The sequence below is a fragment of the Ranitomeya variabilis genome, chromosome 7, assembly GCF_051348905.1.
Source record: "Ranitomeya variabilis isolate aRanVar5 chromosome 7, aRanVar5.hap1, whole genome shotgun sequence".
NCBI classification, from domain to species: Eukaryota; Metazoa; Chordata; class Amphibia; order Anura; family Dendrobatidae; genus Ranitomeya; species Ranitomeya variabilis.
In genome coordinates, this window is record NC_135238.1 from 49,853,944 (window position 1) to 49,880,447 (window position 26,504).

General features: G+C 46.5%; 1 protein-coding gene and 1 non-coding gene across 2 annotated transcripts; both read right to left on the minus strand.

Annotated features, from left to right (window-relative positions):
* Positions 1-25,836, minus strand: POLR3E (RNA polymerase III subunit E). The gene is made up of 21 exons (XM_077275045.1): positions 25,561-25,836; positions 21,122-21,217; positions 20,424-20,474; positions 19,462-19,539; positions 19,262-19,377; positions 18,355-18,437; positions 17,622-17,729; positions 17,483-17,535; positions 16,981-17,100; positions 16,797-16,882; positions 16,290-16,334; positions 15,389-15,480; positions 15,086-15,206; positions 14,704-14,785; positions 13,829-13,888; positions 12,609-12,766; positions 11,965-12,026; positions 10,387-10,865; positions 5,394-5,471; positions 4,366-4,491; positions 1-641 (listed from the first exon to the last, which is right to left on the minus strand). Exons 2-21 carry the CDS (start codon positions 21,155-21,157, stop codon positions 585-587), a joined length of 2,091 nt encoding a protein of 696 aa, XP_077131160.1. The 5' UTR covers positions 21,158-21,217; positions 25,561-25,836; the 3' UTR covers positions 1-584.
* On the minus strand, positions 25,767-25,848 carry TRNAL-AAG (transfer RNA leucine (anticodon AAG)). Its single transcript has one exon. It is a non-coding gene; the product is annotated as a tRNA-Leu (tRNA).
* Between the last annotated feature and the right edge of the window lie 656 nt (positions 25,849-26,504).

Here is a 26,504-nt window from a genome sequence, read left to right on the forward strand (position 1 = left end):
AATTGATTAGGCCTCGTCACCTTTATTTCTATTATTGTGTGCTTGCCAATAATTACACATTAGGAGCCAGTGACATCACGCGGTACCTCATTCCCAGCAATGTCACCAGTTCTTATTGGTTCCTCCGCGTCCACTCCCAGCACTTGACAATCCTATTGGCTGACCGCAGCAGAGCCGCGGGGCATCGTCCTTCCTTATGGAGGCGCATGCGCACATCTCCTTGTGTCAGTTCATCCTTATGAGCAAATCGGTTCAGGCCGTTATTGCAGTCAAAGTCGTGTCATTCAGATTCGGATGTTGGCACGTGTGTAAACCCAAAATTCACCCAATCTTTTTCCTCAACTGGGCGTGCATATTAACGTGAGGTTAGAGAACAAAAGGAATTTTTAAAAAAAGAAAATAAAGACCTCAAAAGAGCAGCTTTCTTCTTGGGAACAGTCTTCCTTCCACAGACCATACAGCGTGCTGCATCCTCTGCCTTTGGTAACGATTTTGTGATGGTGCAAGGGCCAAAGAGGGCGTCATCTAGAACAGATCCGATCTGGGCTCAGGCCACTGGATTATTCTACTGCTCCCTGGAACCATCAGGACTGTACTGTTCCTTTAAGATACCACATTCCTCCGTAACACACACAACAGTCCTAGGAAAAGAATCAGGCATTAATATACAGATCAGTCTCTTTTTTACTCTTGGGGTATGTGCATACGTAAGAATTTCTTGCAGAAAATTCCTGAAGAAAATTGGACATTTTCTGCAAGAAAACCGCATGCCTTTTTTTTCCCGGAGCTTTCCCAATGCATTATAAAGTGGGAAAAACATGAAAAAAAAACGCTAAATTAATGAACATGTAAATTAATGAACATGCTGTGTTTTTTTCCACGATGCGTTTTTTTCGAGGGAAAAAAAAACACATGTGCACAAAAATTGCAGAATGCATTCTAAATGATAGGATGCGTATGTGTTTTTATCGCGAAAAAAACACAACGTGTGCACACAGCCTTACAATTATCAGACAAGTATTTTAGTCATAATATTTTAACTTTTATTGCAACTAGCCAAAGGTTTACGAAGAGACCAGGAAGCCATTATCCTCCAGTCCAGAACTGCAACCTCTCTGAAGCCAAGTAGTACAAGGTGTTCGGTGCACAGAGACATGGCCAAGGTAAGGAAGGCAGAAACCCGACCATCACTGAGAGCAGGACATAGAAGTACAAGGTGCTCACAGACATGGCTGAGGTAAGGCAGAAATCCGACCGCCACTGAGCAAGACACAGAAATACAAGATGTTCAGTCCTCAGAGAAACGGCCGAGGTAAGCAGGCAGATAACCAACCACCACTGAGCAGGTCACAGATATACAATGTGCTCACAGACATGGCTGAGGTAAGTAAGGCAGAAACCCAGCCACCAATGAGCAAGACACAGAAGAACAAGGTGTTCAGTGCTCACAGACATGGCCGAGGTAAGCAAGGCAGAAACCCAAACATCACTGAGCAAGACAGAAGTACAAGGAGCTTAAAAACACGGCTGAAGTAAGGAAGGCAGAAACCCGAACGCCACTGAGAAAGACACAGAAATACAAGGTGTTCAGTGCTCAGAGACATGGCTGAGGTAAGGAAGGCTGAAACCTAACCACCAATGAGCAAGACACAGACGTACAAGGTGCTTAGAGACACGGCCGAGGTAATGCAGGGCAGAAACCCAACTATCACTGAGTAAGACACAGAAGTACAAGATGCTCAGAGACATGGATGAGGTAAGGAAGGTAGAAATCGGACCACAACTAAACAAGACTCAGAAGTACGAGGTGTTCCTTACCTCGGCCGTGTCTCTGAGCACTGAATGCAGAAACCCAATGACCACTGAGCAAGTCACAGATGTACAAGGTGTTCAGTGCTCAGACACGGCTGGGATAAGCAAGGCAGATAACCATCCACCACTGAGCAAGACACAGAAGTACAAGGTGCTCAGAGACATGGCTGAGGTAAGGGAGGCAGAAACCCAGCCACCAATGAGCAAGACACAGAAGTACAAGGTTTTCAGTGCTCACAGACATGGCCGAGGTAAGCAAGGCAGAAACCCAAACATCACTGAGCAAGACAGAAGTACAAGGTGTTCAGAGACACAGCTGAAGTAAGGAAGGCAGAAACTCGACCACCACTGAGCAAGACACAGAAGTACAAGTGTTCAGTGCTCAGAGACACAGCTGAGGTAAGGAAGGCAGAAACTTAACCAAGACTGAGCAAGACACAGACGTACAAGGTGCTTAGAGATACGACCAAAGTAAAGGTACCTTCACACTAAACGATATCGCTAGCGATCCGTGACGTTGCAGCGTCCTGGCTAGCGATATCGTTGAGTGTGACAGGCAGCAGCGATCAGGATCCTGCTGTGATATCGCTGGTCGTTGAAGAAAGTTCAGAACTTTATTTGGTTGTCAGATCGCCGTGTATCGTTGTGTTTGACAGCAAAAGCAACGATACCAGCGATATTTTACAATGGTAACCAGGGTAAATATCGGGTTACTAAGCGCAGGGCCGCGCTTTGTAACCCGATGTTTACCCTGGTTACCAGTGTAAAATGTAAAAAAAAACAAAAAACAGTACATACTCACCTTCGCGTCCCCCGCCGTCCACTTCCTGCACTGACTGAGTGCCGGCCGTAAAGTAAAAGCAGAGCGCAGCTGTGACGTCACCGCTCTGCTGTTAGGGCCGGGCTCAGTCAGTGCAGGAAGCGGATGCCAGGGGACGCGAAGGTCAGTATGTACTGTTTGTTTTTTTTTACATTTTACACTGGTAACCAGGGTAAACATCGGGTTACTAAGCGCGGCCCTGCGCTTAGCAACCCGATGTTTACCCTGGTTACCTGGGGACCTCGGCATCGTTGGTCGCTGGAGAGCGGTCTGTGTGACAGCTCCCCAGCGATCAAACAGCGACGCTGCAGCGATCGGCATCGTTGTCGCTATCGCTGCAGCGTCGCTTAGTGTGAAGGTACCTTAAGGCAGGGCAGAAACCCAACCACCACTGAGCAAGACACAGAAATACAAGGTGCTTAGAGACATGGCTGAGGTAAGGAAGGTAGAAATCGGACCACAACTAAACAAGACTCAGAAGTACGAGGTGTTCCTTACCTCGGCCGTGTCTCTGAGCACTGAATGCAGAAACCCAATGACCACTGAGCAAGACACAGAAGTACAAGGTGTTCAGTGCTCAGACACGGCCGGGATAAGCAAGGCAGATAACCATCCACCACTGAGCAAGACACAGAAGTACAAGGTGCTCAGAGACATGGCTGAGGTAAGGGAGGGTGAAACCCAACCACCACTGACCAAGACCCAGAAGTACAAGGTTTTCAGTGCTCAGAGACATGGCCAAAGTAAGGAAGGCTGAAACCTGACGACCACTGAGCAAGAGACAGAAGAGAAACATCAAGACTTGAACAATATGTCTTCAGATACTACTGTAATTGGCTAATGATTTTATGTACTGATGTGATGAGTGACTTGATGGACCCGTGGTTGGATTAGTAATGGGCACACACCTCCACTTCCACTCAGACACCAGTAAGGTGGAGGTGGGCACTGTTATGGGCTGGTATTATTAAAAATTAGCTAGTTGGATTTTTCTTTTTTTTTTGTTACAGATGGACTCAAAATTGAATCCCAAACCTACTGCCTGTTTTTAGAAGACGTTTTCCTCAAAAAACGTAACAGGAATAAGTATGCGTCTTTCAAGAAAACCGTGTTTTTTCTGCAGGACAATGCTCCTTTGCAGCATCTAAGTCTTCGCTGCTCGGCCCCCCAGTAAAGGCCTTAAAGATGAAAGAATAATTACATGGCCCCTTCCTCACCTGACCTAAACAGTACTGAGACCCTGTGGGTCCTTCTTAAATGGCAAATTTATGGGGAAGGCAAAGTCATCTCTCTTATCAGTATCTGGGAGGTTGTGGTTGGTGCCCAAAAAGATGATCGTCAACAGGCTCCAAGGATGGAGCTGATGACTGTTACTGAATAGAAGGGCGGCTATATGGGTACCTGATATTTTTGGGGAACGTCAAGTGTATTTTTGTGCATATTGAGTTGTTTGGTTACTATTCTCACTTTAGTTGCCTAATAATTCCGCACAAAGACATAGTCCCCTAACAAAGACAAAACTTTTACTTTTCTTAAATATTCAGGTTTATTAACCTTTTGGGGGAACCACCAGCTCTGTAGTTGCTCAATAATAACGTTAATCAAAAATACATTGCTATATGCAAATGGGAAGATATGAACAATGTTTTGCAGACAATTATTAGATGCCATCATAAAATATGGGTTCTGCATAGAAGCTTACAGAGAGGGTTCATTCCTTACACACGTCTTACCTTCAGCACCTTGTCCAGCTGCAGCTTACCGACACTTTCCCCAAACTCCTGGCTCATCCTGGTCTGGATGGCATTCCTACGCAACCGGTGGCCCTTGGAGAAGAGTTCCAGCAGGGTTTGTCTTTCCTATGGGACAAACATGTAAAGGTTCATGTGAAGTGTGGAGACCGGTGACCCTGTAAGGCTACGTTCACATTTGCGTTGTTGTGTGTTGCGTCGGCGACGCAACGCACAACGCATGCAAAACGCATTGTTTTGTGATGCATGCATCCTTTTTTTGGATGATTTTGGACGCAAAAAAAATGCAACTTGCTGCGTTCTCTGCGCCCTGACGCGTGCGCCCAAAAAGACGCATGTGTCACAAAACGCAACACAACGCATGTCCATGCGTCCCCATGTTAAATATAGGGGCGCATGACGCATGCGGCGACGCTGCAGCGCCCGACGCTGCGGCGCACAACGCGAATGTGAACGTAGCCTAACACTGAAGACCTAATGGCAGACAACCTCATCAGTGGAGAGAAGGATCTGGCATATCTGATTTCAGAGCGCCAATCCTTTTTCGTTCTTTGTGAGATAAGTCGCAACTAGAGAAGCCTGGCAGGGGCTCAGAGAACACACAAGCGATCGGCAAGACTTTTTTTGTGGCAGCAGCGCACCTACCCGACCGCTCTCTATACTCCATTCCCTCTGGAGCTGCTGAGCACCGGATCTGCTTTTTCCAGCAAACCCATAGAGAATGAATGGGGCAGCAGTCAGGCGTCCAACCTAATACTCCATGTTAAAAGTTACCCATCAATGAAAAAACACCCTCCTGCGGCTCCAGCAGTCAGACCCCAACTGGCAATCGATGGGTGTCCTATTTTTGGGAACCACAATAATCCCAACAGTTACCACTAGTCGATAGACAATGCCTTGTTTAGGCTGGATTACCCCATTATGTGTAGTTGTAGTGTAAAACCGTTTATTACAGGTTATTAAATGGAGCGGCGTCATCAGTGCACACAAGATACTGTGCTCCATCTTACCTTGTCATAGGGGTCCCCGCAGCTCCAGAGTGCAAACACTTTTTGTTCCTCAGGTGTAGCCGTGCTCTGAGGAGGGAACTAAGAACAGAAAAAAGCCTCAGATACCGAAGACAAATCTCAAGTCATTCTTTGTGGTTTTTTTATTGTTAGTTACACTACTAGGATAAATCCCATATAAAAGGGTTCCCCACTGCTTGTTAAAATGAACACCGTGTAGTGAGAAATAAAAAAAAACAAAAAAAAAAAAACACACGATCTCCTGACACTCCTCAGCGTCACTACCAGCGGCCCCGCCACTCCTCAGCGTCACTACCAGCGGCCCCGCCATTCCTCAGCGTCACTACCAGCTGCCCCTCCACTCCTCAGCGTCACTACCAGCGGCCCCGCCATTCCTCAGCGTCACTACCAGCTGCCCTCCCACTCCTCAGCGTCACTACCAGCGGCCCCGCCACTCGTCAGCGTCACTACCAGCGGCCCCGCCACTCGTCAGCGTCACTACCAGCGGCCCAGCCACTCTCAGCGTCACCGCCACTCCTCAGGGTCACTACCAGGGGCCACCGCCACTCCTCAGCGTCACTACCAGGGGCCACCGCCACTCCTCAGGGTCACTACCAGGGGCCCCACCACTCCTCAGCGTCACTACCAGGGGCCACTGCCACTCCTCAGCGTCACTACCAGCGGCCCCGCCACTCCTCAGCGTCACTACCAGCGGCCCCACCACTCCTCAGCGTCACTACCAGCGGCACCCCCACTCCTCAGCGCCACTACCAGGGGCCACCGCCACTCCTCAGGGTCACTACCAGGGGCCCCACCACTCCTCAGCGTCACTACCAGGGGCCACTGCCACTCCTCAGCGTCACTACCAGCGGCCCCGCCACTCCTCAGCGTCACTACCAGCAGCCCCACCACTCCTCAGCGTCACTACCAGCGGCACCCCCACTCCTCAGCGCCACTACCAGCGGCACCCCCACTCCTCAGCGTCACTACCAGCAGCACCGCCACTCCTCAGCGTCACTACCAGCGGCACCCCCACTCCTCAGCGTCACTACCAGCGGCACCGCCACTCCTCAGCGTCACTACCAGCGGCACCCCCACTCCTCAGCGTCACTACCAGCGGCACCTCCACTCCTCAGCGTCACTACCAGCGGCACCTCCACTCCTCAGCGTCACTACTCTGTATCACTATTAGTAGTTTCATGGTTTCCATTTCTGGGAAAATAAATGACCAATCGGTTGGAGCTATGGTCAGTGATGGGCCCATACTGACCCAGGATAGCGATACAGAGGAGTAATGCAAGATATTTAACTTTTTTTTTTTTTTAGTTACATTTATATCATTTTTACATTTAAAAAAAGAAAAAGTGCTGGAGCATCTTCCTGGAAGTGTATGATGGACTTTACTGGGAGTGACTGTTCCCCTCATCAGCGAGACGTGCTCCTGCGCAGTCTGGGCCTTTCCCAAACAGTGTGTAGGGCCACAATATATCCAAAAGGAGAATAGATGCCACAGAATTGTGATTTTCTGGGTAATACATTTATTAAACTAGACAGAAAACCAAATTCTGATTGGTTGCAGAGGCACCTGCACCATTTTTGTTTTGTACTAGCCCCCACCATGTAGCCAAGCAAGACGTCACATTCTGTATAAACCCATACGTTTTTTTTTCCATGGGGGTAAATACAAAATTAGCAATATCAGTTATTAGTGATGAGCGAACGTGCTGGGATAAGGTGTTATCTAAGCATGCTATGGTGCTAACATACTAACTTCAACATGCAGCCGCGGGGACTCGAACCTAGTATTCAATAACGGTGAAGTCACTCGGATAGCACAGGAGCATGCTCAGATAACACCTTATCCCAGCACGTTCGCTCATATATCACCCCTCTATAACACATGGGACTCTAGGAGATTTGCAGCTCCGTGTTCCCGAGTTACAACCTATGAATAGGTGCACTGTTACCCAAATCTGCAGGAAAATAAAGGATTAACTGAGTCATTATTCCGTAATCAATGCCATGTAAAGATGAATGCAGGGAATTCTTTTGTGTCGGTGACCTAATTAGCCGGATTATTAGAGAAGGTGCCTGGAACAATAAAAGCTTCTGAAAGAAAAACATTCCTGTGTTCAAGTGACCTGGGTACTATTCCTCTCATTCTGGTATGTAACCCTCTACATAAATACAACTGTGAACTGAATTAAAGGGAATCTGACAGTAGGTTTTGCTATGTATTCTGAGAGCAGCATGATGTAGGGACTGAGTCCCTGATTCCAGCGATATATCAATTACTGGGCTGCTTGGTGTAGTTGTGATAAAAATCAGTTTTGTCTGCTGCAGATCTAGCAGTGCTCTGAATGTTGAGCCCTGTATAACCCCGCCCACACCACTGATTGGCAGATTGCTGACAGTGCACAAAGAAAACTGCCAATCAGTGGTGGGGGCGGAGTTACACAGCAGGAGGACTACACAGCCCAAGACAACTAGTCATATAGTGATTAAAAAAAAAAAAAAAAGATCGCTGAAATTGCAAAAAGCAGTGCAATTTCACAAATTTTTTTTATTTACCATGTTCACTTTATGGTAAAACTGACCTAGCAATATGGTCCCCCGGGTCAGTACGAGAGCGCAAATGCCAAATGTATTAAATTTAATTTTTTTTTCATTTATTAAGTGCTGAAAATAGATTTGGAAATTTGTAAGTTTGCGTTTGTCGCCATTTTCTGAGACCTGTAAGGTTTTAATTTTTCGGGATCTCGGACTTGTTTTTTGCGCCCAGAGCTGACGTTCTTACTGATAGCATTTTGGAGTAGACACGATGTTCTCCACTTACTGCATTTTATTGCAATATTGCAGCAGACCCAAAAAAAGTCTGGTGTTTTGATTTTTTTGTTACGCCATTTACCTATTGGATCAATTTCATATTCTGAAAATGTATTTTTAAATTTTTGTTTTATTTTTAATAGGGAAAAAAGGGGCGATTTGAACTATTTTTTTGTTTTTTTTTTTCATATTAACCCCTTCATGACCCTGGGTATTTTCGTTTTTCACTTCCCTCCTTCCCAGAGCCATAACTTTTTTTATTTTTCTGTCAATATGGCCATGTGAGGGCTTATTTTTTCCAGGACGAGTTGTACTTTTGAACAACATCACTGGTTTTAGCATGTCGTGTACTAGAAACCAGGAAAAAAATTCCAAGTACGGTGAAATTGCAAAAAAAAAGTGCAATCCCAATTGTTTGGCTTTTTTGCTAGGTTCACTAAATGATAAAACTGACCTGCCATTGTGATTCTCCAGGTCATTACGAGTTCATAGACATCAAACATGTCTAGGTTATTTTTTATATAATTGGTGAAAAAAAAAATTGTGCCATTTTCCGATAACCGTAGCGTCTCCATTTTTCGTGATCTGGGGTCAGGTGAGGGCTTATTTTTTGCGTGCCGAGCTGACATTTTTAATGATACCACTTTTGTGCAGATACGTTCTTTTGATCGCCCGTTATTGCATTTTAATGCAATGTCGCAGCGACCTAAAAAATGTAATTCGGACGTTTCAAATTATTTTCACGCTACGCCGTTTAGCGATCATTTAATCCTTTTTTTAATTCATAGATCAGGCGATTCTGAAAGCGGCGGTACCAAATATGTGTATGTTTGATTTTTTTATTGTTTTATTTTGAATGGGGCAAAAGGGGGGTGATTTAAACTTTTATATATTTTTTAAAACTTTTTTTTTTTTTTCTTTTGCCATGCTTCAATAGAAGCTGGCACAACTCGATCGGCTCTGCTACATAGGAGCGATGCATAGATCGCTCCTATGTAGTAGATTTACTGCATTGCTATGGGCGCCGACCAGAGGGTTGCGCTCACAGCAATGCGGCATCAACAACCATAGAGGTCTTCAATAGACCTCTGGTTGTCATGCCGATGCATTGCTGACCCCCGATCACGTGATGGGGGTCAACGATGCGCGCATTTCCGGCCCGCTGGCCGCGTTTGACAGCGGCATTTAACTAGTTAAAAGCGGTGGGCGGACATGTCCCGGGCTTTGATGCGGGCGCACCGCCGGAGCCCACATCAAAGCAGGGGGTTTTGACCTCGGACGTACTATCCCGTCCGAGGTCAGAAAGGGGTTAAAAACTTTTAAAAAAATAGTTTTTACTGTATTTAGTAGTCCCCTTAGGGGACCTGAAGCTTGTGCCATACATAGCAGGGCCTCCTCAGCATTTATATTGCTAAAGCTACTAGAAACTGTAGAAAACTGCAGTAGGTGAGTATATTACTACCTTAACACTACTTTAAATGCACATTTACACAATGAATAACTTAGTGGAAGTGATTCTTTAACTCTTTGGGTAGTCTTTAGTGATGAGCGAACATGCTGGGATAAGGTGTTATCTGAGCATGCTTGAGTGCTAACCGAGTGTCTTCGACGTGCTCCAATAGTATGTTCCCCGCGGCTGCATGTCTCGCACATGCAGGGATTACGTTTGCATGTGATGCTGCTGTCGAACAGACGTGAGACAAGCAGCCGCGGGGATTCGAACATATTATTCGAGCACACCGGAGACACTCTGTTAGCATCAGAGCATGCTCAGATAACACCTTATACCAGCACCTTTGCTCATCACTAGTGGTCTTCTACTGAAGACTTTACCACTTGTTGCCGCATGATCCAGGGATGTAACCTGCGTCATGACCACCCTCTTGTACAAGGCATAAGAGTTTTGCCAAGGAGAAAGGAAGAAAGGTGTTCTCTTAAAAGCATTTTCCACCACGCTACTAAAAGGCCGAGAGATGAACCTAGAGCTCTTCTTCAGCCCACAGCCACCTCCATAGAATGGTTCTAGAGAAAGCCATCTCCTGCGACTCCCCGTAAACATTACGGTGCGGATAGGCAGAAAGATTAAACTGTTTTACGCTGGGGCAGAGAGAAGTGTGACCAGGCCAAGAAACTGCACACAGACAAGTGTGAAATGCTGCTCAGTACTTACAGGCACCATGATCTGTCTACAGCCAGAACTTAAAACCGTTTCCTGCAGCATTTTATCCGAGATGCCGCTAAACAGAATATGTCCGGGAGGAAGACTGGCTAAGTGGAGATTAAATAATCGTTTAAGTTCATTCATGGTCAGAACATACTGCCTCCTAAATGTGGACTCCACAAAAGCCACCAGTTCTTTAGCCACCAGATCCTTCTCTCCATTCATGGACTCTCTGGAGTTCTCGTTTGTATGGACACCATTGACCAGCCCGTTATTGAAGCTTTCATACGTCGAGGTGTCCATGCTTTCGTCGTCGCTCATCGGCTCCTCTTTGATGTGAACGTCCGCCACAACGGTCACGCTGGAGGTCAGTTTGGTCTGTTCTTTCTTTTTCAGTAAATCCTTTTCCAACCGTTCCTGGTTCTCCTTGGCTTTGGCTCTGGCTAAGCTCAACACTTGGTCCCCGGTGATCACAGTGGATGAAGCTCCTGAATACAAAGCAAATGTAACGAGAAATGAAGCCCAAGATCTGGTAACAATCTACTGTCATGTACACTAAGGACACCACTTTATATAGTAATGAGTTCTAGAACCCCAGTACTTTTGATGTAACCTTTAGATTCTAAAGTTGGCCAAGTATTTGGACATTTTCTGACGGACAGTTCTAGAACCCCCATACTTTTGATGTAACCTTTAGATTCTAAAGTTGGCCAAGTATTTGGACATTTTCTGATGGACAGTTCTAGAACCCCGGTACTTTTGATGTAACCTTTAGATTCTAAAGTTGGCCAAGTAGTCGGACATTTTCTGACGGACTTGTCACTCACTGCTGATATGTAATTCCTGTTGTAATTTTGGATGCCAAGTTTAGAAATCACTCATTGATCACTGCTGTGATCTGCTGCCTGGTCTAGGTTTCCATCTATGGAGACCACGGTATCTGATTATCCATGATTGATTCACGCCAACCCAACTACAGCACCGAACAAAGCCGGTAAAAATTCAACACGATAGATCATCTTTTTTCCCCCCCAAAAAAAACTGCCTTCGGTCAGCACCCGTCTACGATCACAGAGAGTTGGCCTATATGACCACCCAAAATCTTTGGTGTATGGCTAGCCGAGATAAGAGTCAGCCAGTGTTAAAGGACATAGATGTACGGTACGCAGGGGATACCTGGAGGTAATTATTATAGAGCTTTTAGACTCTGTTCTTAACCGTGTCACGGTGTCTGTTACAAATGCCGTTCCCGATTTGCCATACCAGACACCAATGGCGCCTGCGGACTTACGATGGGTTAGCGGGTAAGTGTCTGTCTTAAACAGAAGAGGGAAAATTAGGATGACTTCTTAGATCCTAGTTTCCTCCGGTGGATCAATCATGGATCATCAGCTTCCATGTCTTTAAGGACAAATCCATAAACAGGAGCTCGGAGATCGCATTTTGAGCCAATTCTTACGTTTTGAGACTACCATCAGTTGTAATAAGGATTGAGTAATGTATGTGTATCCCATCCATCCATCCATCCGCCTATTTGGGAGCCACATAACCCACGCAAAAATCAAAGCTGACATTTCGTAGCATTACCTGAAGACGTTTCCGTCCTTTTGGACATCAGATCTTTAGACAAACTGAACACTTTCTCTAACCTGGAAAAGGAGACAGACATCATGTAGGACCAAATGTAGAAGAAAGCTCGTACAGCCGTATATGACAACGAAGACCACTGGACTTTAGCTGCCACACTGGGTAGGATCCTTTTTGTATGGGAGATCCTGAGCCCCACCGCCATTGCTTGCACGGATAAGATCGCACATACACAGCCCACATGATTTTGGCTGTAAAATGATGCAAAATCCCTTTTAATAACGAGCAGTTCATTTCATGTCACCTGATGCTGCACATTACAGTCCAGATATATACATTATCTGGCACAGCTGCAATAGAGATGGCGCTCCCCGAGCCCAGATGTGAAGAGACTGCCCATCTCTGGGGTCTTAGAAGAATACCTGTTATTCTTCTTCTAATGTAACCCAGAGGACACGCTGATAGGACAAACCCTGCAGAGGATGAGTCCACGGGTTCATTTTCCCAGATTTCCAAAATGAGGGAACGGTGTCAACAGAACGGAGTTTCCCAACCAAGGTTTCTTACGAGAACTCCCTCGAGTGACATTATCTCCTCATCGGTGGTCCCGTATGTGCCATCAGATGTTGTGATGCTGTACTTACTTGGACTGTATACCTTTCCATAGCATAGACTGTCTCTGGACCACGTCTGGATGCTTCTTCATAAAATCTTCATCAAAGGGCAGCATAAACTCCCAGCCTTTGTTAATTCTGGGTATGGCTATCTGGTCCAGGAAATCCTTCACGTCTTCTTGGCAGAGCTAGGAGAAGAAACAAGAATGCAACCTACGTTCATAGCATTAATACTTAGCAGTATGTGTAGTACCATGACTATAAGATATGGGCAAAGTTATTTGCAGAACCCGGTCAGTGATCCATGGCCATCGGCCGACCTCCTACCGGCCGGAATCTCTGTGGCCAGGACAAGGTCATGCATGTCACTAAAAGCCAAGAAATCAGAGGTGGTGTTGAGGATTCTGGAAGGTATAAGGTGGTTCACACGGGCTCCTGTGCGATGGTCACGGATCACTGACATGGTCGCTGGACTAGGCACCTGAAACCATCTGACTAAAAATCTTTGATACCAACATTGCCCCAATCCTTCCATAGGGCAGCGAAGTCTGGGGTCCAGTCTCATACCCAAACTGGTCAAAGTGGGACGTTGGGCCTACAGAAGTATTCCACCTAGAGTCCTGCAAACACCTCCTCCAAGTCCATCGGAGCACATCAAACAGGTCCTGTCGAGCGGAGTCAGGCAGATTCCCACTATACCTTGTGATCCAGAACAGGACGCCATCATTCAAGGCTCATCTACAAAGTAGTAGTCCCAGCTCCTACCATCACAAAGCGCCCCCAACACAAATCACCACGACCTGACAAAAGGCGAAATACGGAAGACGGCACACAAAGGCAAAGAGGAACTTATAGAGATAACTCCTCCTTTTATGTAAAATATCCATGGAGGCGGATTCTCGGGGAGATCTATGTCCGGCCCATAGATCTTAACAGCTCATTTACATACAAGAAAAAACGTGGATTTCTCTAGAAGAAGACATCAGATCCCAGATATCAAGGTGTCATTTTATTCGGCTTCCTATGACCTACAAGTCCACATAGACGGCTTAGGAAGGTTGATCCCACTGACAGCTTTATTTTAAGTGGTGTAATAACAATGAACGTAGCCAACACCAATCGCTGCTTGTTAGAGGCAGGTGCCGGCTACATAACACCGGCACATGTGCTACACAACACAGAGGACACAATGGTGAGGATACGTCCATCATACCCATTCCGCCTGGATGTTACACTTATAGTGGTCTTACCTTTGTCACTGTGCCCACCTCCTTCCGCACCACCCAGCGATCTTGTGTGAACTTCCACATCTAGAAAAGACAATCAGCAGTGACAATGCTTTGCTCTGCATCTTATTAAGTGATGGCTTCACTCTTGGATATGCCATGACTTCATGATCTCCGGGATCAATACTAAAAATAAGCGAGGCTCAGCACCGATTCCCCTTCACAAGTTTTTCCTGCTCAGCAGCCCCCTCCCCAACACGTGGCTGTGAAGTGAATTGCAGTAGTCACCATTCATCTGACTGGAGAGGTCTTGCAGTTGTGGCCATTATTACAGGAAAAAACTTAAGGGGCTGCAGCCTCAACAACTTGTGGGGGTCCCAGAGGGGGAATCTAACTTCATGCCATCACTTAATGAGACAGGAATGCCCCTAAGGGATCTATGCAGCTACAGGACATGTACAGTGCAATAGGGCCTAGGTAAAAAAAAAAATGGAGAGAAGCCTCCTCTAAAAGATACATATACAAAATCCAGTGTCCAATATGAATGAATAATATTTAAAGAGCATTAATCCATTCAGACAAACTATATCAAAAAGCCTCATGTCTTACTACCTCACCCCCAACAACAAATTAAAATAACTTTTGGGGCAGAAACAAGTCTACTATGTCCAGATTCTCATACTCTAACTTGCCATCCACTCTTTTTTGAGTGTGTGTGTTCCTCTTAAATCAGCATTCTGCCGGCACTATAGGTGCTGGAACTTCCTCTCCTTTACTTCCTATAATGGAGGGCTCCTGCCCTCCGCTATCTCTCTGTAGTTTAAAAAATTGGTAGCAGAGAGACAAATATCAGACCCACGTGTATTGTAATATATATATATATATATATATATACTTACAACAAAATCTCTTCCACGGCACAAAACCTCAGCGGAGACCCCACTGTGAGGGCTGGACGACTCTTTTGGGTACACAACATCACTGGAGTAAAAACAGAATAAAGATTTATTTTTTTCCAGAACAGTTTAGAAAATAATAAAAAAAAGAACAGATTGGATTCTTTGGGCAACAAGGCAAATTTCTGGCACTACAATGAATTATAATATTTCATTAAAAGTAGGAAAATTCTACAATTTCAATTATAAGTCAAACATATTCTTGACTTTTAGGACAGAATTGTGCTTTAGTAGAAAAAAATCTGCCGAGATCACAAATATTATTAAATTAATGCATATTAATTAGGGGGATGAGACGCAGATCGCTGGAAACGGCGGCGCTCACCTCTTGACCACCCAGTTTCCCTGCACCAACATCGCCACCTGCTGTATGCACCGCAGAACTGCAATAGATTCGGTTCCCGCAGCCATTAACCCCATCAGATTTGCAAAAGGAATTACTTTAACTGCAGAGAAAAAAAAAAAGTTATACATTTCACAGAAAAAACAAACATAGGAAACAATTGTAAAAATTATTTAATCCAATAGATATTGGGAATTGTGACGTCGCCAGGTATCCAACCTGAACCAGGACCTCACGGCACATTACATTGTGGCTTTCCGCTCCTGCATTCTAGGGCAGACATACCATTTTTCATCAAGATCTTGATTTGATCGGCCAGTGGTAAAGTCCTCAGTTGAGCCATGGATAACACGTTGCTCGGAGCTACAGGCTTTTCCCTGAATGGGAGAAAAAAATACAGAATTATTCAGAAATCAAATATATTTTTTCTATCCTGGCATATTGCATATTGTTCTAAATAAGCTTTAAATCCCAGCTGACATGAATGACAGACATTTCTTCTTAAAGGCATTTACATATAATAAAAATAAACTGAACTTAAAGGGGTTGGATGATGAAAATAATTCTCTCCTGTCCGCAGGATAGGTGATAACGTGTTGCCAAATGGAAAGCGGACCCCTCAATCCTGCAATGATCGGCAATGCACATATGCTTGACCGCCGATCCGTTCGTTTTCCATGGAGCTGCTGAGCGCTGCACATGGTTTTCATTTCCGGCAGTCCCATGCAAAATGAATGGAGCGGCGACTGGATGTCCGACCTGCCACCATGTTTTGTAAATAACCAACCAAACACAGAGCAATCGTAGCCAATGCACAATATGCAGTAGTCTGACCCAGCTGGGGACCACCATAATGCATGACACAGATGGAAGCCCCTGCAGTCAGCGCAGGAAGCTGTGGACATGACTGGCCCCCCATCCGCTCATAACCATGTAGAGACCCCGCGTTTCCCCATTGTGGATTGATACTCCACCTCCCCATTCATAAATGTGACAGTCAGTAAGCGGTCTAGTAAAAATCGCTATAATATCCATAAAAGTCATTATGCGGAATCCGAGGGGTGCCTGGCATCCAGGTCCCATCAGTTTTCTGATCCCATACATTTCCCAGGTGGGAACCGGCAGTCAGACACCAGGTCATCAAACATTCATGGCATGCGAAACCGAGAAACGACAAAGTACTTACGTTTCTTCCTGAACGCTGGGAGGCATCAGCATCTGGAGATACTCACTGAAATACAAGACAGAGGGAACAGAATGTATAAACTGAATATTCAGAAAAACTATATTGCTCCTGTAAGAATATAGATTTTTTATTATATATGCTATTTTATCACAGCACCTGTAGTGACTAAAAAGGGATAAAACTTCACATATTGTGCGTTTCCTGCTTTAGAACCCACAGATGATCAGCGCGGGCAGGGCAGACGCCGCACATGATCAGCGCGGGCAGGGCAGACGCCGCACATGATCAGCGCGGGCAGGGCAGAAGCCGCACATGATCAGCGCGGACAGGGCAGATGCCGCACATGATCAGCGTGGGCAGGGCAGACGCCGCACATGATCAGCGTGGGCAGGGCAGACGCCGCACATGATCAGCGTGGGCAGGGCAGACGCCGCACATGATCAGTGCGGGCACGGCAGACGCCGCACATGATCATGATCAGCGTGGGCAGAAGCCACAAATGCTTACCTGGAAGATTTCATTAACTCTTGGTTTTCGGTCATCGTTTGATTTTGGCAAAGCAGATATTGTTTCTCATGTTCTGATCGACTGTCCTAAAAAGAATAATGTGTAAAAAAAAAATTAGCTTCTCACCAAATGTAGTTGCATCTTTTATGTTACGCTGGGAAAAACTCCTCCATCTACCCCTTACCTTGATCCCACAGTAATGCAGATGCACCCAGGACTCCTCCGCTTGCTTCTTCTGCAGAAATTCATAGGATTGCGCCCTCCTCTGTTTCGCCTGCTCAGTTTCAGGGCGTGAAAAACGTACCTGAAAGGGGATAAAGCGACATTTACAAAGAAAAACTAATCGGAGTGTCTTCTGAGAACAAACACAGCGTAACGCATGTCTGCATCGCCTCTACATCTTATTCATTTAAATAAGAGATTTCACATATAAAATGATGTAGCCAGAATAACCTGCCGGAAATGAAAAAAAAGCAGACATCTGCAATGTGTGTCCAAGACAGTAAACGACAGACAACTCGGTAGAAGCGACAGACCCCGATATAAGTCAGTGCCCTCCACCGTGCGCCATTAGCGTGTCCTGTCTGATAGACATCACAACACAGAACAGGGTCTCGTATAAATCAATGGAAACCAAGACAAAGATGTGTAACACTAAGAATATGAAGAGTCGCCATAAGACTTACAGTTACTTGCTTGACGTCATCCTCACCTTCATCCTGGGAGGAATCACCAGCAGCTGATAAGACAAAGCAATAAGTAATTGTTATAATGCCGGAAGCGAGTGGTCAGATCTGCCGTGCCCGCGCCATCACTATGGCCTACCATCATTTGCGGCCTCTCGCTCGCGATACTTGCTATCCGCTTTATCTAAATATGTGAAACTGGGCCGCAACTGTAAAATCCCGTGCAGAGGGGTCACGTGAATTTCACCTGCATCGGAGAGAAAACAAAAAGTTATTGCACAAAGGAACAAGGATATTTAAAAAGGAGTGGACAACCCCTTTAAGGACTATACGGATGAATATTGATAAATTGGGATCTCCAGGACTTCGTAAAGGGAAGGAAAATAATTCCCAGGGATCCAGCAGCACTAATATCTAATGGTATAGGATGCACTGCCGGCAGGACAAGATGCAGCAGTCCTGTCCTCTGGTAACCACGTGCTGGCCATGCATGCTGCAGCCAATCATCGTCCTTAGGGGGTCACCCGTTATCCAAGCTGCCATCACCACTGAAACCAGTCAGTAAGTCATTACTGCAGGATAATGATTGCCTAACAAACAGGAAATCCCTGCATGTGTTCAGTCTGTCGAATAGCCGCGAGACTCGAACATATAATTCGAGCACCCCTGAGACACTCAGTCAGCACCCGAGCATGCTCAGATAACACCTCATCCCAGCACAGTCGCTCATCACTAGAGTTGAATTATATGAACTCATGGATTTCTCTGCTTTGAGGCCATTTAATAAAAGGTGCAGACAGCTGATTGTGGGGGTACCAGATGTCAGACGCCACTGAGCCGACCTGGAGAAGATTATTCAACAACAATTGTACCTTTTCGATAAAATCCAACCGCATAGCGAGACGTGCCGCCTGCAGCTTGTATGGAGGAGAAAGTCTGTTTGTCCATAAGTTTTCTAGAACAAAATTGGTAAGAAAAAAAAGACAGATACAATATAATAAAATTACCCCAAATTACTTTCAAAACTGTTACATTGGGTGTGCAATCATCACCCCCAATAATGCTTGGAGGATATACCGTATTTTTCGGACTATAAGACGCACTTTTTCCCCAAAAAATTGGGAGAAAAATAGGGGGTTGCAGCAGAGGTGTGCCGACGCTGCGACGGTGGGTTATGTGGAGTGCACCTGAGAAGGGTCCTTTCTTCAGGATTCCGACGGCAGAAATGTGTCAGCGCCGCGGTCTGGGGTCCACGCTGAGCAGAGTGCATCACCTGTTTCCCTGCGGCCAACTTCATGAAGCCGTGGGCCGCCGGAGGCTTCAGGAAAATGGCAGCCGAGATTTCAATCTGCGCACGAGCGGCCTCTGGAGGCCCACGGCTTCAGGAAGATGGCCGCAGGGAAACAGGTGATGCACTCTGCTCACAGTGGACACCGGGCCGTGGCACAGCCACATCTCTGCCGCTGTGATCCTGAAGAAGGGAACCCTGCTCCGTGATCCGCAGCATCGCACCCCGGGACTGCAGCATTGCCCCACTTCTGCCGCCACCGGCTTCCTGAGGAAGAGATCCTGCCTTCGAGACCCCACTGTACCACCGTCAGCTCTCAGGTAAGTTACCCTAAATTCGGACAATAAGAAGGACCCCCATCTTATAAAAAACAATCTTTTTTTTCTGCTATTTTCCAACACAAAATTTGGGGTGCGTCTTATGGTCTGAAAAATATGGTATATATTACACACAGAAATGTATATGGTGAGAACAATAACCTCTTTACTTACGAGGAGTAGGTGCTGGTCTCATCATTGCAGGTTCCATCTACATTTAGTGCAATCTGTTCCCCTTTACTACGACAGTAATTTGGGCTGACTGTATTAATGGCCATGTCAATCTCCACCTGAAAGCACGCAGAAGGCAATGTAAGTGCGGTCACATTCTGTAAGAGTCACTAAAGATGACAGAGTCAGTATGTATCTCGCACCTTTTGTTGCTTTGGTTTAATCCTCGCTGACAGATGTGGGACGCCATCATAGCTCATCAGTGACGGTCGGATCGGATACTGGGAATAGGAAAGAAACAATGTTCCACCGAGCTCCGTTCACACATTCAGACGTCTGCCGCTTGTCACAAATACAGTATAAAAAAACTATTCTACCATGTTTGAATTTTTACTTTGTGCTTACTGCATTTACTGCCCTGTAAAAATTTACAGCTTTAATGTTACTACCGTGAAAAAAAATCTGATTTTTCATTACTTTATGTATCACCATTTTTTTTACAGACCCATAACTTTTTTTCCCCCCTTCAATGTAGCTTTTTATATTTTTTTGGACAGGTGAAGTAACTAAAAAATTTAATGGGAGGGGGGGGGGTTATACTGCATTTGCTATATGGGATAAAAGCACTTGCCACAAGGGCAATAACATTTTTTTTTTACTTTTACTATTTTCAGAATGGGAAAAGGAAGGAGTTTAGGATTTTTATATACCGTATTCTTTTTTTATTTTTATACACACAGCTGCCACATTTCCACCCAATGGCAAGAAAGCACTAGAAATAAAAACAGCGGACATTGGCAAGTTTTTAGCACATTTTCAGGGGTGCGCAGCCCCTTCTAAGGACGTGCACACCCGGTTGTGTCTTGTACTTCCATTTCTTTTTAACAACTTTAATGTTATCTCCTATATCAGAGATTGCTCCTAATGAGCGGGGAGGCACGTCCCCTCCGCCAGGGCTGTGGAGTCGGAGCCCATTTTGGTGGAGTCGGTGTCATGGAAATTGAGGAGTTGGAGGTTTGGTTTACCGACTCCACAGCCCTGCCCTCCACATACATGGCTGCTATAGGTTTCCACTATATGAAATAACTAGACGACAACAGAAAAAGTGGCGCAAATACAAATGATGTAACTCGTTAGTGATATATAATCAAGCCTAGGAGCATACCTGGAATAAGTACAGCTTCTCCGCCAGGCTTTTGGCCAGATACACATCAAGCTGCAAAATAATGAGGGTCAGTAAGGCTACAATATGGCGAATATGTAAGGCTACAATATGGCTAATACGTATGGCTACAATAAGGCAGTAACGTATCTTCTGACACGCAAGGCGACATCTGTGGCCATCTGTCCTGTTTAGTTCATCCTGCGGATATTATGCCCACGGAGGGGTGATTGATGTCCCAGCAAAGCCCTCGCCGTCTCCTCCCTGCACCGCAAATTTTGCACATTCGCCCAACTCTGGAAGAGCAGTGCAGTCACGGAGCTGAGGAGGAGGACAGCGCTTTCCTGGGACATCCCTCGAGCCTTTGTGGTGTGACATTGGCAGGATAAGCTGGGCTGATCCTGACTGACTGCCTTGGACTAGTCCAGGTCATTACTGTATAACTTGTAAGGCCCGGAAATTTGCTGAAAAAGCGGGGAACTTTGGCTAAACAGTAGGAGTGATGAGAATGGGGGTAAGAAGAAAGATGCAGCGCTCACATCAGGGAATCCTGCTGACATTGGATCTACAAACTTGTTAAGTGATCCGCCATAAAAACCATCAACTGTCATTAGATCGGGGGTCCCGTGGCCCCAGCTGCCCAAACTTCCGCACATATATGGGATTATTAATAATGGCGATATACTGATGGCTCCACTTACCTCTTGTATAATTGGGTCGTCATCTTCATTTTCCATACTACTGTCAGACAAACCAACGCCCTGCGCTCTGCTCCACACCGGACAGAACGATGGTACCTAAACACATGGCGGCAAACATTGAGGTTACTCCCATGTGAAACACTTTTCTCACTTAGGCTTCTTTCACACTAGCGTCGGGCTCGGCCTGTCGCGGTGCGTCGGGCCGAGGTCCCCGACGCTAGCGTTGTCTCCGCCGCACAACGGATGCATTTTTCCAGCGCATCCGCTGCCCCATTGTGAGGTGCGGGGAAGTGCGGGCGGAGTTCCGGCCGCGCATGCGCGGTCGGAAAAAGCGGACCGTCGTGAGCAAAAAACGTTACATGTAGCGTTTTTTGCTCCCGACGGTCCGCCACTGCACGACGCATCCGTCGCACGACGGGTGCGACGTGTGGCAATCCGTCACAATGCGTCGCTTCATGTTAATCAATGGTGAAAAAACGCATCCTGCAAACACTTTTGCAGGATGCGTTTTTTCGGCAAAACGACGCATTGTGACGGAATGCAGTTAACGCTAGTGTGAAAGTAGCCTAACATTACATGCACATGTCGTCTTTTTCAGGCAGGTTCTGCCTGAAAAAAAAAAATGTTAAAAAAAAACACCAAAAATAATGAATACCGTATATGCAAAGCAAACCTGATACTGAAAGGGAATGTGGATTGTGATGATGATGATGATGATGTACAGTGCTGTGGAATGATGCCGCTATATAAGCGAGTAAATTAAATACAAAAAAAAATTAATTGGCAAATCAAGGTCTTATAAATACACTCCGCACATTGCAGCAATTAGGCTATGTATCCAAATCTGCAGCAAAATCCAATGCCGACCTTCAGGTTTCTGCTGCGGATTTGTTGCACAACTCTACACTGCAAAGTGTGAAATCTATAATGAAAATCCTCAGCATAAAAGGGGATAGGCGGCGTTGTCCGATCTGCTGCCATACCGGCCAATTTAGGCAGATTTTCTCGGCAGCACATGGATACGATTTTGAACCCAACAATGGTGTTGTAATATGCTGACTCACTAATGTTCCAGGAAGTCCGGGCTCTCCCGGCTACTAAGATTATTTACCTCAGAGCTCGGCGAGCTACTGAAATTATTTACCTCTGGGCTCGGCCGGCTACTGAGATTTACCTCAGGGCTTGGCCGGCTACTGAAATTATTTACCTCTGGGCTCGGCCGGCTACTGAGATTATTTACCTCAGGGCTCTGCCGGCTACTGAGGTTATTTACCTCTAGGCTCTGCCGGCTACTGAGATTATTTACCTCAGGGCTCGGCCGGCTACTGAGGTTATTTACCTCTAGGCTCTGCCGGCTACTGAGATTATTTACCTCAGGGCTCGGCCGGCTACAGAGATTATTTACCTCAGGGCTCGGCCGGCTACTGAAATTATTTACCTCAGGGCTCGGCCGGCTACAGAGATTATTTACCTCAGGGCTCGGCCGGCTACAGAGATTATTTACCTCAGGGCTCGGCCGGCTACAGAGATTATTTACCTCAGGGCTCGGCCGGCTACTGAAATTATTTACCTTTGGGCTCTGCCGGCTACTGAGATTATTTACCTCAGGGCTCGGCCGGCTACAGACATTATTTACCTCAGGGCTCGGCCGGCTACTGAGATTATTTACCTCAGGGCTCTGCCAGCTACTGAGGTTATTTACCTCAGGGCTCGGCCGGCTACTGAGGTTATTTACCTCTGGTCTCGGACGGCTCCTGACCTGAGATTATTTACCTCAGGGCTCGGCCGGCTACAGACATTATTTACCTCAGGGCTCGGCCGGCTTCTGGGATTATTTACTTCAGGGCTCGGCCGGCTACTGAGGTTATTTACCTCTGGTCTCGGACGGCTCCTGACCTCAGATTATTTACCTCTGGTCTCGGCCGGCTCCTGAGATTATTTACTTCTGGTCTCGGCCGGCTTCTGGGATTATTTACCTTGCACAGGCACAATGGCTATACTGGGTCCGTGGCTCTGACATAGTGCACACGGGTCTGTTATACTCTCATACCCGCCCTGGGAAGGAGAAGCTGGAACATTTTTTTCTCTTTTTACACAGAAGAAAAATGGACACAAAAATGAATGAAAATCAGATCTAGCCCACTGGAAAGAAAAAAGTCTGGGAGGTTTTGAACATCAATGTTTAATTCGTAGGGCTTCTACATTTGTGATCCTCGCCAATCCACACAATGCCGGAGCTGCGCCTCAGCTTCTGTTTCTATACAGCGCTGTACAAATATTGTGCCAAGGACAGGTACTAAAGGTCAGTCCCATTCATGTGATTAGGAACAGGCACCCAGACAGACTATCCAAGGTACGGGGGCAAGTGCGAAAGCCCCATACATTCCGCTTATTATTGGCGAGGGTCCCAGGGGTCAATATTTAGCTCTGATAAAGCCCTTAAAAGGGTCAACATTTCACTAGATGCCCACCAACCCTGTGTGAATGAAGCCATAAAACCTGTGTGTGACCTAAGGCTTCTTAGGGGAGGCACTGCATAGGGCGACCTCTATTTACTTCAATGGGAGCAGTATCCTGCCCGATTCCATCTCCCACAGGCAGTTTTCATGATCATTTGCGGATCCCCTTTTATACAAAGTGTAAACAGCAATGAATTAATGGAACATGTCCTCAGACAATTACCGTACCTATTTTTAAGTCCGGTTATTGCTGGTAATTTATTTTTTAAATTTCATGATCTTTATTTAAAAAAAAAAAAAAATATGGTAATCTTGTATTTTACACTGGGACTTTATTTAGATTCCTGTTTACTGTCCTTTCGAGGCCAGCTTTCAGCAGTCTCATTATCATCCCAGGCAGGTTCGCAATGATAGGTAACGCCTCTATACAGAGCTGAAAACACAGGATCCATCAATCACAATAGGTGATGTGACAGGCGACCCTGCTTCACCTCCATTCTTTCCAGTGACCTTTGCACATGCTCATTAGACACCTTAATTCACAAGGTAGGGTCTAATGTACATGTGAATTTTCAGGATTAATGGCGTCCTGAAAGCTGAGAAAAACAGGCAATTTCGACATCATGTAAGACGACGCTCTGCTGCGCTGAATGCACTTGGGCCCAGAAATCAAGATCAGCTGCTGACAGCTGCCTGTGTAATTGCCGACCAGTGATATCCCAGATGTGCTTGATGGGAGACAAGTCTGGAGATGCTGCAGGCCGTGGGAGCGCGGCTAGCCTGGAGACGCTGCAGGTCGTGGGAGTGAGGTTAGTCTGGAGACGCTGCAGGTCGCAGGAGCGCGGCTAGCCTGGAAACGCTGCAGGCCGCGGGAGCGCGGTTAGGCCACACAGGCTGTTCATGATCATATGTGGCTTGGCGTTGTTCTAGTTGGAAAACTGCTCCTGGGACACTGTGGAGAAACGGCCGCACCACTGGTTCCATGATTGATGCATTTTGCACATCACACACCAAACTGGTGGCGTCAGTGTCTCCACAAACCATCAGTAGGGATTTGACCACACTAGGTTACGAGCCAGGCGTCCAGAAACAGTGACCTCACACCACCGATCTAAAAGGCCGTTACGTTGCATAGAAAGAGGGTAATGGAGGCGAATCCCCTTAAGTGATGGTTCCCAGTCTTCTCCTGAATGCAGTCATTGCCGGATTGCTCTGGACACCACGGGGTCGACCCCATGCAGAGGGGGCATTTTTTCAACATGACACCGCCAGGCCGCATATTGCTGGTGCTACTGTGAGTGGCCTGCAGCGTCTCCAGACTTGTCTCCCATCAAACACAGCTGTGACATCACTGATCGGCAGCTGCCAGCAGCAGATACTGAAACAAAATCTGAACGTTTTGAACGTTTTTTCCTCATTTGCAGATCAGTAACGTGTATTCAACTCGTGATCTGCAGAATTCCACAAAATGTAGTTTGCTGTATTGCTGAGCAGCGTATATTCTATAGATTAGAGATGTACGAGTGTCGTGGTGGGAGACAAGAAACCAGGCGGATTTACACTGCAGGAGTCTGTAGGGGCACTGCTCAAAGAGGCCGGCAGCAGTAAAGGGCAGCACTAGGTAGGGGCAGCAGCAAGCACTAAGCAGGGGCAGTTGTCAACAGTAAGGGGGCATCAGCACAGTGGTAGAAATTAGCAGGGGCAGCAGTAAGAAGTGGCAGAGGGCAGCAATATGCAGGAGCAGTGGTAAGCAGCAAACAGTGGCAGGGTGCAGTGGTAAGCAGGGGGGCAGCGGTATACAGGGACAGTGACAGCTGGATGATGTAATCACACGGTTGTTATTAGTGAGAAGTTCCCGGCACCAGGGGGATGATGGTCCAGGACACGGCTGTGGACACCTAATAAAACACAGCCGGGGAGAAGCCTGTGCCCGCGGCCTGTATATACCCCCCGGCCCGGATATCCCCCCCTCCGGCCTACCTGCCGCACGCGACTCCCAGACGTTCACTCCCGGCCGAGAGCTCAGGCGGCGGCCATACTGCCTGTAACGCAGACACGTGGGGAGCGGCTCATCTTACCCACAATGCACTGAGCTGTGTGTTTAGCGACGTCATCACTAGGTGGCGCTGTTACCGCATTCAAAAAGTATAAACTCCTAGTGTAGAGGAATAAGCATAAAAATATACTGGCAGCGGTGGGATTCGAACCCACGCCCCCGAAGAGACTGGAGCCTTAATCCAGCGCCTTAGACCGCTCGGCCACGCTACCTGCTAATGACTATAAGCTTTGCACAGGTAGTTGGGTCAATCCCACGTGCATCTGCAGGTTTATGTTAGACTAGATTGTGGCCTGATTCTAATGCATCGGGTATTCTAGAACAGTGTTCCCCAACTCCAGTCCTCAAGGCCCACCAACAGATCATGTTTTCAGGATTTCCTTTGTATTGCACAGGTGATGCAATTATCACCTGGGCAAGACTAAGGAAATCCTGAAAACATGACCTGTTGGTGGGCCTTGAGGACTGGAGTTGGGGACCCCTGTTCTAGAATATGCATGTCCCCGTAGTATATGGACAATGATGATTCCAGAATTCGCGGCAGACTGTGCCCGTCGCTGATTGGTCAAGGCAACCTTTATGACATCATCGTCGCCATGGCAACCATTATGACATCTACGTCGATACTGTGCCCGTCGCTGATTGGTCGATGCGAATTCGCGGCAGACTGTGCCCGTCGCTGATTGGTCGAGGCAACCTTTATGACATCGTCGCCATGCTGGGCCCGTCGCTGATTGGTCGAGGCCTGGCGGCCTCGACCAATCAGAGACGTGGGATTTCCAGGACAGACAGACAGACAGAAGGAAAAACCCTTAGACAATTATATAAATAGATTTTCTTATAAGAAAATTAATCACTTAGTTTTATT